Genomic DNA, 11211 nt, shown 5'->3' on the forward strand with positions numbered 1-11211 from the left:
ACCCTTTTGTGTTTTGGTCAGGATTTTAAAGAAAGATATTTTTATGGTAATTGTTGCTGGTCTATTTTACTATATATTTATGTAATAAATATATGATGAAAAAAAAACCAACCAACCAAACCCCACCCCACCCCACCCCCCCGACCCACTCCCCAGCGCGGCTGGATCCGGCCTCTGCGTCCCACCCCCGGCCGCCAGAACGGGGGTGTCGGGGTGAGGGGACCCCCCGGCGCTGCCAGCGGAGCCGTGGGGGCGGTGCCCGATTTGGGGTGGGGGGTCCCAGCATCCTGGCGCCCACCTTGGGGTGAATCCCTGCGAGTCCAACGGGCGCCACGGGGTCGGTGCTGCCCCGGGGGGGAGAGGGGGAAGTCTGTGTGTCCCCCCGCTGTGGTGTATGTACAGGGGTGCGCGGGGGGGTCCGGGGGGGGTCCGGGGGGCACTACTGGGCGTCGATGCGGAAGGAGAGCAGCTTCTCGGAGTGGAGGTTGTTGAGGGTGCGCAGGTCCGGCAGCTTCAGCAGCAGTTTGGTGAAGCGCGAGGTCTCGGCCGGGCGCGTCTTCAGCACGAGGGCGCGCAGGGCCCGCAGCAGCGTCTCCTGCAGCTGCTCCACTGATGCCGTGTCCTCCATGCCCGAGCGGTCTGTGGAGGACAGGGGGGTCAGGGGCAGGGGAGGAGACACCCCAGTTCCAGCCCCAAAACCCTGTGATCCCACCCCAGCATCACCCCAATCCCAGCACTGAACCCCCTGATATTCCTCTGACACCACCTCAGTGTCACCCCATCCCTGAATGCCCCAAACTCCCCCCTAATCCCCTGATCCCAGCCCAAAACCCCTCAATCCTTTTCCAAGCTCTTCTGACCTCAGCCCCAAACTCCTCAATTCCCCTCAAAACTCCTCAAACCCTCCCGTGCCCACCTGCCGAGACAAGGACAACGGCGGTGAAAAGCCCCAGCTCCTCATCACTGAGCTCAAGGGCGCTGAGCTTCTCGCTGAAGTCGAACATGGCCCCGAGGAGGTCGCCCATGCCCATGGCCCACAGCTCCTCCAGCCCGTACCGCGTGCGGCTCATGAACGTCACCGTCTGCTCCTTCACGTCGAACAGCGACGCGAAGCGAACCATCAGCACCTGTGGGAGTGGGGCAGGATATGGAACGGGGCACCAGGCAGAGCCACGGGAGCTGCACTTCATGCCAGGGACACCTGTCTTTGTGCCACGGCTCCTGAATGTGGGGCATTGCCGTGCCATGGGGCACCAGACAATGCCAAGGGCATTGTGCCATTCCATGGGGCTCCGTGATCCATACTGTGACCACCAAATGTGGGGTACCATGCCATGGGTACTGTGTGATGCCAAGGGCACTGTGTTTCATGCCACAGCTCCCAAATGTGGGGCGTTACAATGCCATGGGACACGGGGCAATGCCACAAGGTTTTGTGTCGGTCCGTGGTTCCAAAATGTGCGGTGCCATGCCATGCCAGGGATGCTCCGCGCCACAGCTCCCAAAAGTGTGGCACTGCAGTGCCATGGGGCACTGTGTAATGCCAGGAGCACTGTGCTGCATGCCACAACTCCTATTTGTGAAGCACTGCAGTGCTGCAGGGCTCCGTGCCAGTCCACAGGGCACTGTGCCATGACACTGTGCTCTGTGCCACAGATCCCAAATGTGGGGCACTGCAGTGCTGTGAGGCACCACGCAATGCCATGAGTGCTCTGGCTCCCAAATGTGGGGCACTGCAATGCCACGGGACTGCTGCCGTGCTCTGAGCCACTGTGCCCATGCTCTGGGACTCCACGGGGCATCCTGTCAGTCTGTGGGGCACCGTGCCCTCCATCGAGCCCTCGCCATTCCGGGACGTACCTCAAAGGTGCCAGCCTTGAGCAGGGTGACCTGGTCGTGCTGGGAGAGCGCCTGGAAGCCGGGAATGTGCTTGGCGAACTCAACGACCTCGCGGACGGCGGGGGTGAAGCTGAGGGAGAAATCCTCCCAGATTTCCTGCACGGAGCGCCCGCTGCGGCCGGGCACGTGGCTGTTCATGGGGCACGCCTGCGGGTGACCAGGGGTCAGCGGGCACCGGGGACTCCCCCGGGCTCTGCGGGGCTCTTGCTGCCACACAAGGGGGGGAGCACCGACAACGGGGGGGATTAATGTGATTAACGGCTAAAAATAACCGGGGGGGGAGCGGGAGCCCCCGGGCGCTCACCGGCAGGACGTCCTTGGGGCCGCGGGGCCAGGGGCACCCCCGCGGGGCCGGGGGCTCGGGGTAAGCGGCGGGGCACAGCCGGGGCTCGGGGGGGCCAGGAGCCCAGGCGGGGGGCGCGTCCCAGCGCAGAAGACCGCTGTCACAGGCGGGAGGGGGTCCCAGCTTGTCGTGCGCGTAGATGAAGATCTCCTTGTGGGCCTTGGCCACCTGCGCGATGACATCCTCGGTGGCCCCCCCGGGGCTGGGCGAGCGGGGCGGTGTCAGCTGCTGCGGGAACTGCGAGAAGCAGGCGGGGGGGGCGAGCGGTGGGGGGCCGGGGGGCGGCGCACGGCCCCCGCCCGCGGCGGGACCCTCGCCGGGCCCCGGCATCGGCGGTGGGGCACTGGCCATGCCGCCCATGGCGCTCTGCATCTCCGCCAGCATCCGCTGCTTCTCCCGCTTGGGGATGCGCCCGAAGCGCACGGCTGGGGGGGGACAGTGGTGTTAGGGGGGAATCAGTGGCACGGTGACCCCCACCCTGGCCCCCCCAGACCTGCACCATGAGGGGACAGGGGCTAATGGGAGCGGGGCTGCATCCCTCCCCCAGGCTTGGAGGGGATGCACAGCCCTGAGCACGGGAGGAACTCATCCCAGGAAGGGACATGCAGCCTTAAAAATGTGAAGACCCGGTCCTGGAAGGGACACAGAACACTGAACAGAGGGATACCCATCCCGAGGGGGGATGTAGGGACCGGAGCACGGGGGAAATGCATTCAAGGAAGGCACAGATAGCCTCGATGTTGGGGGACCCTTTGTGGGAGGGGATACACAGCCCTGGCCATGGAGGACCCATCCCGGGAGGGGACATGCAGCTCTGGGCACAGGGCACCCGGTGTTGGAAGGGACACGCAGCCCCACATACAGGGGAGGTCTCAGGAAGGGGGGACACATCCTTGGGGACAGGCACAGCACCCAGCACAGGCAGGGGGACCCAGCTCCAAAGGGGATGTACAGCCCTGGATACATCCCCAGAACGGACCAGCTGCCTGGGCACGGGGAATCCCATCCCCAGAGGGAATCCCCAGCTCAGGACGTCACCGGGGTCCCTCCGAGCTCACCATCACGGGACATGCCGACCAGCAGGCACTTCTTGAAGCGGCACTGCTGGCAGCGGTTGCGGTTGATGCGGACGATAGAGCAGTTCTCGTTCTTGAGGCACTTCTTGTACTGGATGTTCTGCTGGATGCTGCGGCGGAAGAAGCCCTGCAGGGCGAGGGGGAGGAATCACCGGGGGTCCCTTCAGTGTGACAGGGGCTCCGTGCCCGATCCCCGGCCCCATCTCTACCTTGCAGCCCTCGCAGGCGTGGACGCCGTAGTGGAAGCCGGAGGCGACGTCCCCGCAGACCTTGCAGAGCAGCACCATGCCGTTGAGCTCTGCGGGGGGGTGGGGGTCAGCGGGGTCCAGGGGTGCCTGCCGCGGGGTGGGGAGACCACCCGCCACCCCCCCGCCAGCCCCACTCACTCGTGACGGTGCTGCCGGCTTTGCTTGGCGAGCTGCGGCGCCGCTCGTCCGCGGGGACCGGCTGCACCCCGGGGAAATTCACCGAGGAGCCGTACGAGGAAGAGGAGGTGGAGGAGGAGGATGAGGAGGAGGAGGAAGGGGAACCGTCTTCATGGGGGGCCAGCGTGGCTCCACCATAGGCGCGGGAATCCTGGAGGGAGCCGGTGGGTGACGGTGGGAAGTAGGTGGGGAAGGGCTGCGAGCCCGACTGGGAGCTGCCGTTGGAGCTGTCGCTGCAGAGGGACACGGGGCTGGTGCGGGTGGGAGAGGCGCCGCTGGAGCCCACGTAGCTGATCACCCCACCTGCAGAGAGAAGGAGCCACTCATGCACCGAGCTGTGCCGGGCTCAGCCTCCCCCGCCTCATGGAAGTGGGAACCTCCGGAGGTGGGTGGGATGCCAAGGGAAGCACCCCGAATCCATCGGCAGTGAGGATCCATGGGCATCCCGCGCAGCCACACGTGCACTGAGCTGTGCCAGGCTCAGCCTCTCCCAGCTGAGGAGGGGGAAACTCCTTGGAGGGGGAAACCCCTTGGAGAGGGATTGCAGCCGCAGGTGGAGTGGGATCCATAGGGAAGCATCCCGGGTGCATCCCGGATCCATGGGCATCCCGGCGGGCTGCTTATGTACTGAGCTACAGCAGGCTCAGCCTCCCCCAGCCCCGGGGGGGTGAGGGGGAGGGAAGCCCCCTAGAAGGGAATCACAGTCCCACGCGGGGTGGGGTCTCCAGGGAAGCAGCCCGGATGCATCCCGGATCCACGGATATCCCGCTGCGCCGCACGTGTGCCGCCCACCCTGAGTCAGGCACCGCACCCACCGGCCGCCACGGGCGACGGCCCCACGTGGGACGGGGACAGCCGGGTTTATCCGGGTGCGTGCCGGCTGGGGACACGGGCAGGGCACCCCGGAATTGCCTGCAGGAGGAATGTGGGCTGGGAACCCTCTGGAGAGGTGAAATCAGGAGGTCACAGGAGTTACACTCCTGCAGTTCCTGGCTCCGTGCCCGCAGCACAGCCGGGCTGCCGCCCCACAGCTCCCGGGAAGTCCCACGGCGCAGCCCCCCATGATGCAGCCCCCTGCGACACTGGGGTGCTCCCTGTGCAGCCCCCCCATGGCACCGGGATGCTCCCAGCGCAGCCCTCCCCAGCCCAGCTCGGGGGCTTCGTCCCCACTGCAGGACTGAGCAGCTGTGTGAGGACCCCCGAAAGTGGGGAGCAGCATGGGGGGACGGACACACGCGTGGCCCCTGGCTGAAGTCACAGGCGTTGTCACCCCACTCACGGGGCAGGGACAGCAGCACCGGGACACGTCTCCGGGCTGGGACACGTGGATGGTGATGTCGGGGACACACGGGATCACCAGGGCCATGTGTCTCCCGCCGCACACGGTGCTGCTGGCACAGATGCCACGCGCCAGAGCCAGCTTGTCACCATCCCCCCTCACTGAACCGCCTCCAAAGGGGGTCACTGAATTGGGGACAGTGGGTCCCACCTCCAGGGCAGCTTATTCTGGGGACCCCCCGCTGCTAAGACACCAAAATAATTGGGGGATCCCCACACCCCAAAGCCTCGGGACACCCATTTTACGTTTTGGGGTGTGGGGATTCCCCCTAAGGGCTTTCCCCAGAGCGAGAGAAACTTTTTTGACCCCAAAACAGAGGGAACCCCCCCAAGCAGGCTCCCCGCAGCCCCCCCCGAGCTCAGGCGGCCTCACGCCGCCGCCCCACGTGCTCCAGCCGCACGTGGCCCCCCTAGACCCCGCCCCTTCACGCTTTACCACGCCCCCCTCCCTCTCATTGGCCAAACTCCGCCCCGCCCCTTCTCGTTGCCCCGGAGACAGGGCTGCCCCCCCCCAATGAACGGCGGCGTCCCCAGATCCGTGCGTGACGTCATCGCTGATGTCATGTGCCGACCAATGGGAGGGGGCGGGGCGGGGCTGCGGGGAAAACAAACTCCGCACGTGGCAGCGGCGGGGAGGGGGACACGTGCGGGGGGGTGGACACGGGGGAGGGGGGGGCACCGCCTCCGGTCCCCCCTCCGTCCCTCCCGGTGCGCGGGGAGCCCCGACACGCGCGGCACCGCCTCGGCCGTCCACGGGCTGCCTGCTCCCCGTGGCCCCGGTGCCGCTGATAGGGACACCCCGGTGCCGCCGCAATCCCCTTCGGCCGCCCTGACCGGTCCCGCCGCTCGGGACACACCGATCCCTGTGCTCTGCCCTGCGGTCCCGGTTCCTGGGACACCCCGGTCCCGCTGCTCCGGACTCATTTCAGTCCCCTCCGCTTTCGCTGTCCAGGGGACAACAATCCCGGTTCTCACCCGTCCTACCCCCCTGCGTCCAGCACTCTCCGGCGTTCGGGAATCCTAGGTCCCGGTCTCTGGAACACCCGGGTGCCGCCGCGCTCCCCTCCGGTCCCGCTGCCCAGAACGCCCGGGAACACCGATCCCTGTTCTCAACCTTCCTACCCCCGCGTCCAGCACTCCCCGGCGTTCGGGACACCCCGGTCCGGTCTCCATCCCTTCTGCCCCGACCACCGGAGCACCCCCGTGCCGGTGTTCACATCTCCCCGGTGTGCAAGACTCCCGGTACCGGCGCGCAGCCCTCCCTACCCTCCTCCCGGGGACACCCCGGCCCCGCTGTCCGAGCCTTACCCCGCTCTGCAGGACCCCCGGTCCCGGTAGGACGGAGCCCCGTTCCGGGACGCGGTCCCGGTGCGCATCCAGCCCGGTCGGGCGTGCGGGACCCCTCGGTCCCGGTGTCCGGACCCCTCCAACTCGCGGTTTCAACACGCAGCCCCTCGCCGCGGTCCCGGGGCGCTGCCCCCCGATCCGCTCCGGTGCTGGGGACCGGTGCCGGTGCCCGCACGGTGGTCCCGGGGGTGGGGGGCTCCGGCGGGGCACTGACCTGTGCTGCCGGCCTCGGGGGCCGCCATCCTGTCCCGGCCCCGTGAGCCTCCCGGAGCGGAGCCGCGCCGAGCCGTGCCGCGCCGCCGCCCGGTGCGGGCTGTTGTGCGCCCGCCGCCCGCCCCGCCGCCCCCCGCACCGGCCGCGGCTGCGCACTGGGCCGCACGCGGCGCCGCCGCCTCCCCCATGTGATTCCCGGGGACAGCCTCGTGCCCCAGTGACACACTTTCCGCCGGCGGCCCCGGCCCCGCGCCGCCGCCAGGGAGCCCGGGCTCGGCGGGGACCCCCGCACCGGGGCCGCCCGACGGACCGCGGGGACCGGTGCCCGCGCTGGTCCCCGCACCGGGGGCACGGGGTGCCCCGTCACGCAGCACAGCGTTGTCCCTGCTCTGGGAACCCCCGGGCGCTGCACTGTCCCCCGCGCTGCGGACGCTTGGGTGCAGCACTTGACACATCTGTCACCTGGCAGACACTATCCCCCGCACTGGGGACCCCCAGTCACGGCACTGGCAGCTCTGTCACCTTGCACAGCACTGTCACCTGCACTGGGAACACCTGACCGTGGCACTGTCTGTCCCCTGCAGCGGGGATATCCAGGCACAGCGCTGTCACTCTGTGTGGCACCTTCCCCTGGGGACACCTGGGCGCCGATGTCACCCCGCACAGCACTGGGGACACCCAGGTACCCCTGTGACCCCTCAAAGCACTGTCCACTGCCCTAGGGACATCCAGGTACCCCTGCAACCCCGCGTGGCACTGTCCCCTGCACTGGGGATACCCAACTACCCCTGTCACCCCACATGGCACCGTCTCCTGTGCCCACCTGTTCGGCTGAAGCACCGCAGCCCCCCCCGTACATCGTACAGCCCCCGGTACAGCCGCTGCCCCCTCCCGATGTCCCCATGCCCAGCCCCTGCTGTCCCCATGCTGCCCACGGCGGGTGCCCGCTGTGGCACGTGCCTGGCATCCACGTCCCAGCCTGGCCCCACTCCCGGCTGCCGCGGGGGCTGCGGCATCGCGGTGCCAGGGCAGAGTTGGTGGCAGATCTGGGTCGCGGCGCCGGCCGGGGCCAGCCCAGCCCGGTGGCACCGGGGGCTCCGTGGGTGCTCCTGCTCCCGCCGCGGGGAGGATTTTGGGGGTGCCAGCACCCTCCCGGGTGCCATGTGCCGGGCGCTGCCCTGGCTCCCAGCCAGGAGGAGAAGGAGCAGAGCACGGATGTGCCAGCGCCGGGAAATCCTCCGTGCTAATCCCACAGGAGGGGCGGCCTCCGGTGCCCCGGCTGTGCGAAGTGTCCGAGAAGGGGCACCAGAGCTCTGCACCCCAAAGACCCCCTGGCACCCCGTGGGTGACGAGACCACTCCTCAGCTGGGGATGTCCGGGGGTTGCTGTGGGTGGTTCCGGATTTTGGGGCTCCCTAAGGCACTGGGACCGTGGGAACACCCCGACACCCCACAGGACGTGCCCTTGCCCTGAGTCACGGGGCGGTTGCACGGTGCCGCGGCAGCTCCGGCCGGGAGAACCGCGGCAGCTCCCGGAAGGATGTGTGGGGCCAGGTTGGCACGGGAATAGGGGCACCCGGGGGGGACGCCGGTCCTGGGATGAAGGGACCCGTCTGCCCGCGGGGCCCTGCCTGGACCGTGCAGGTGCCCCCGGCCCCACGCAGCTCCTCGTTCCCCTTCCGGCACGTTCCCGGTGATTATCCGTGACTCAGCCGCAAGTCTGGATTGGGAAAACATCCCCGCGCACGGCGCTGCGGCACACGGCGCCTGAGATGCTCGCCTGAAACCCTGGTGCCCCAGGAATCCCCGGGACGGGAGGGGGGCTGGGAGGGACGGGGCAAACCTCTTGGGGTCTGTCTGTGGGGTTCCGTGAGGCTGGGAACCCGGCACGGGGGGTCCTGGTGAAGGTGCTGTGAGCAGGGACCCCAGGCTGAGCACAGCTGGGATATTTCCGGGATATCCCGACTCTGGGACCACCCATGGGGAGCAGGGTGAGGGAGAGGGGCCACCAAAGCCACCGGGAAGGGGGGGATACTGCAGCTGACGTGCACCGGGAACGCCCCCAGAGGCCGGGTCTATACCTCGGGGGGCTTCCCACGGCTCCCTGTGCACCCCATCATGGCAGTGCCCGTGATGCGCGGGAGGTCCGTGGCGCGGAGGTCGTCACATGCCACCAGATTCACCCCTAAACCCTGCACCTCCACCGATCTGTGCATCCCTGCGACCCCAAACCCTGCACCCCCATATCCTGCACCCTCAAACTCTGCATCCCTGCACTCTCCTGGAGCCCCTGCAAGGCCAGATCATGTCCCACTTTATCCCGCACCCCCGGATCCTGCATCTCCCGGGGTCCCTACTCCTCAATCCAGGTCTGCCCCATCCCGTTGTGCCGGGACTCCGGGGGGTACCCCCACCCGCCGTGGGGTGCCCGGACTGGCGGGGGGACACACACGTCACCCCGTCCGTGCCATTGGCTATATCCCCCCCAATTGCACCCCCCGCACTCCCCGACTTCAACAGCCCCACGGGGATGCAGCCCGCACTTCCCTCCCTTGCCACTGCTCCCGGGGGCAGGAGGCAGCGGAGGGGCGGTGGGGCCGGTGTCGGAGCGCGGGGTGAGCCCGGTGCCCGGTGCGGGGTGCCCGGTGCCGGTGCCGGTGCCGTGGCCGTGCCGCGTGACGCTCGCCCCGCTTCCCGCCCGGCGCCTGCGTGCCGAGAGTTTATTTTTACTCGGGGCTGGAGTCTTGTTTACCTTGTTGAACCTTTTCCAGGAAAAGGGGGGGGGGCGTCTCCGCCGGGAACGGGGGTTCGTTCCTGCCTATCACCCCCTCGGCCCCCAGGCTGGACACCGGGGGCTGACAGGGGACAGGGACCCCAGCCCTGCACCCCCAGCCCCAATTGAAGACCCCCAGCCCCGCTATGGGGCTGCAGCTGCCCTGTGGGTTTGGGGACACCGGTTCCAGCTGTGTCCCCGTGACACTGTACACACATCGAACCTCAGTTTCTCCACACGTAACTGTAAATTCGGGGGGGCAACCAGAGGTGCTGGGTCCTGCCTAATTTGGGGGTCCTGCACCCCGGACCCCACTTTCATCCGCCCCCACTGACGGCACTGGGGGGAAGGGTGGGGCAGGAGCCCCGGTGCTGCTGTGGGGGGCCAGGAGAGTGCTTGGAGGGTTGGGGTTTGGAGTGGTTTGGGGGTGTTTTCCTGCCGGGAGCAGCCCTGGCTCGGCCCCTGGCTCTTGGCTGGGGCAGCAGCTCCCGCTGCCAGAATCATCCTCCCTCCCCGGGAAAAGGAAAAATCGGGTAAACAAGGCAGGCCTGGCCCCGGGCGGGGGCAGCCCACGGCAGGTGGGGGCACCCCAAGACAGGCGGGGACATTCCATGGTGTCCTGGCACTGCGGAATGGGGCAGACCGGGTCTGGGGGACAGAGCCCCAGGAAGTGCAGGATCCGGGGGTGCAGGGTGTGGGGGTGCAGGGACACCCCAGGAGGGTGCAGGATTGCAGGACTGGGGGGAGTAGTGCGCAGATCCGTGGACGTGCAGGATTTAGGGATGAATGCACGCCAGGAGGTTGCAAGGACCCAGAAAGGGATGCAGGGTCAGGGGGTGTAGGGACCCCACGGGGATTTAGGGGTGCAGGACCACAGGAAAGGTGCACTGGGATAGGGTTTGGGAGCGTCAGGACCCCAGGAGGGCTCAGGGGCCCAGAAATTGGGGTGATACTGTGACATGGGGGTGCAAAAGTAGGGCAGGACCCCTGGGGGAGGGGGGACCCCAGTGTGTTCATCCCGTGGGGGGCTCTGAGGAGCACCCCAGGGGGAGTAGCCACGGCAGGTGGGGAGCCCTCTCACCTGCCCCCTCCCCAAGATCTCACGTGCTGATGTTTGTGTTCCCTCTGCAGCCTCGGGACCCCACGGGGGGGTGGGGCGAAGTGGGGTAGGGGGCGGGACAGCACCGGGAACTCCTTCAGCCTCCAGATCCCCCACCTCAGACCCACCACCGGGGAACTCTCCTCCCCTTTCCCATTCCGCTGTCACCCCATGTTTGACCTTCCCAAAGGTCAAATGTGTGAGGAAGAGGGGGGGGGGCACCCCATCAGCCCCCCCCAACCCACAGGTCACACAGAGGCCACGGCGTCGTGGCCAGCGACCGGGTTGGCATCTGTGCCAGCCCATGTGAGCGGGCTCCCTCCTCCTCCTCCTCCTCCTCCTCTTCCTCCTCCTCCTCCTCCTCGCGCGGGGAGCCCTCTCCATGCGCGTCACGTGGCGCTGGCATGTGCGCCCTGCTCCATTTTTAGCCCCAGCAGCCTCCCTGCTGCAGAGCCATGTGCGGGCGGGCGCCGGCCGGCACGTGGGCCTGCCGCAGCGGGGATGGGCACCGGCACCGGCACCGGCACCGGCACCGGGCCGGGCAGGACGGGCACGGCGGGGATACGGCACCCGTGTGTGTGGATACCTGTGTGTGAGCACGGTCGTGTGTGTGTGAGCACAGCCAGGTGTGTGTGTGAACATGGTTGTGTGTGTGTGAACGTGGTTCTGTGTGTGTGAACATGGTCATGTGTGTGAACA

General features: G+C 67.9%; 1 protein-coding gene across 1 annotated transcript; it reads right to left on the reverse strand.

Moving 5' to 3' along the window:
• Positions 1–144: 144 nt before the first annotated feature.
• On the reverse strand, positions 145–6844 carry NR1D1 (nuclear receptor subfamily 1 group D member 1). The gene is made up of 8 exons (XM_058857941.1): positions 6643–6844; positions 3705–4046; positions 3528–3616; positions 3301–3445; positions 2204–2667; positions 1861–2046; positions 917–1127; positions 145–639 (listed from the first exon to the last, which is right to left on the reverse strand). The coding sequence occupies exons 1-8, from the start codon at positions 6827–6829 to the stop codon at positions 440–442; spliced, it is 1824 nt and encodes a 607-aa protein (XP_058713924.1). The 5' UTR covers positions 6830–6844; the 3' UTR covers positions 145–439.
• Positions 6845–11211: the final 4367 nt, after the last annotated feature.

The sequence above is a fragment of the Poecile atricapillus genome, chromosome 27, assembly GCF_030490865.1.
Source record: "Poecile atricapillus isolate bPoeAtr1 chromosome 27, bPoeAtr1.hap1, whole genome shotgun sequence".
Taxonomy (NCBI): Eukaryota; Metazoa; Chordata; class Aves; order Passeriformes; family Paridae; genus Poecile; species Poecile atricapillus.

Coding starts and splice junctions, on each gene's coding strand:
- NR1D1 (XM_058857941.1), bottom strand. CDS start 6,829: ATGGGGGAGGCGGCGGCGCCGCGTGCGGCCCAGTGCGCAGCCGCGGCC. Junction 2,047..2,203: donor GCCCCAAGGACGTCCTGCCG/GTGAGCGCCCGG, acceptor GGTCACCCGCAG/GCGTGCCCCATGAACAGCCA. Junction 640..916: donor CGTTGTCCTTGTCTCGGCAG/GTGGGCACGGGA, acceptor TGTCCTCCACAG/ACCGCTCGGGCATGGAGGAC.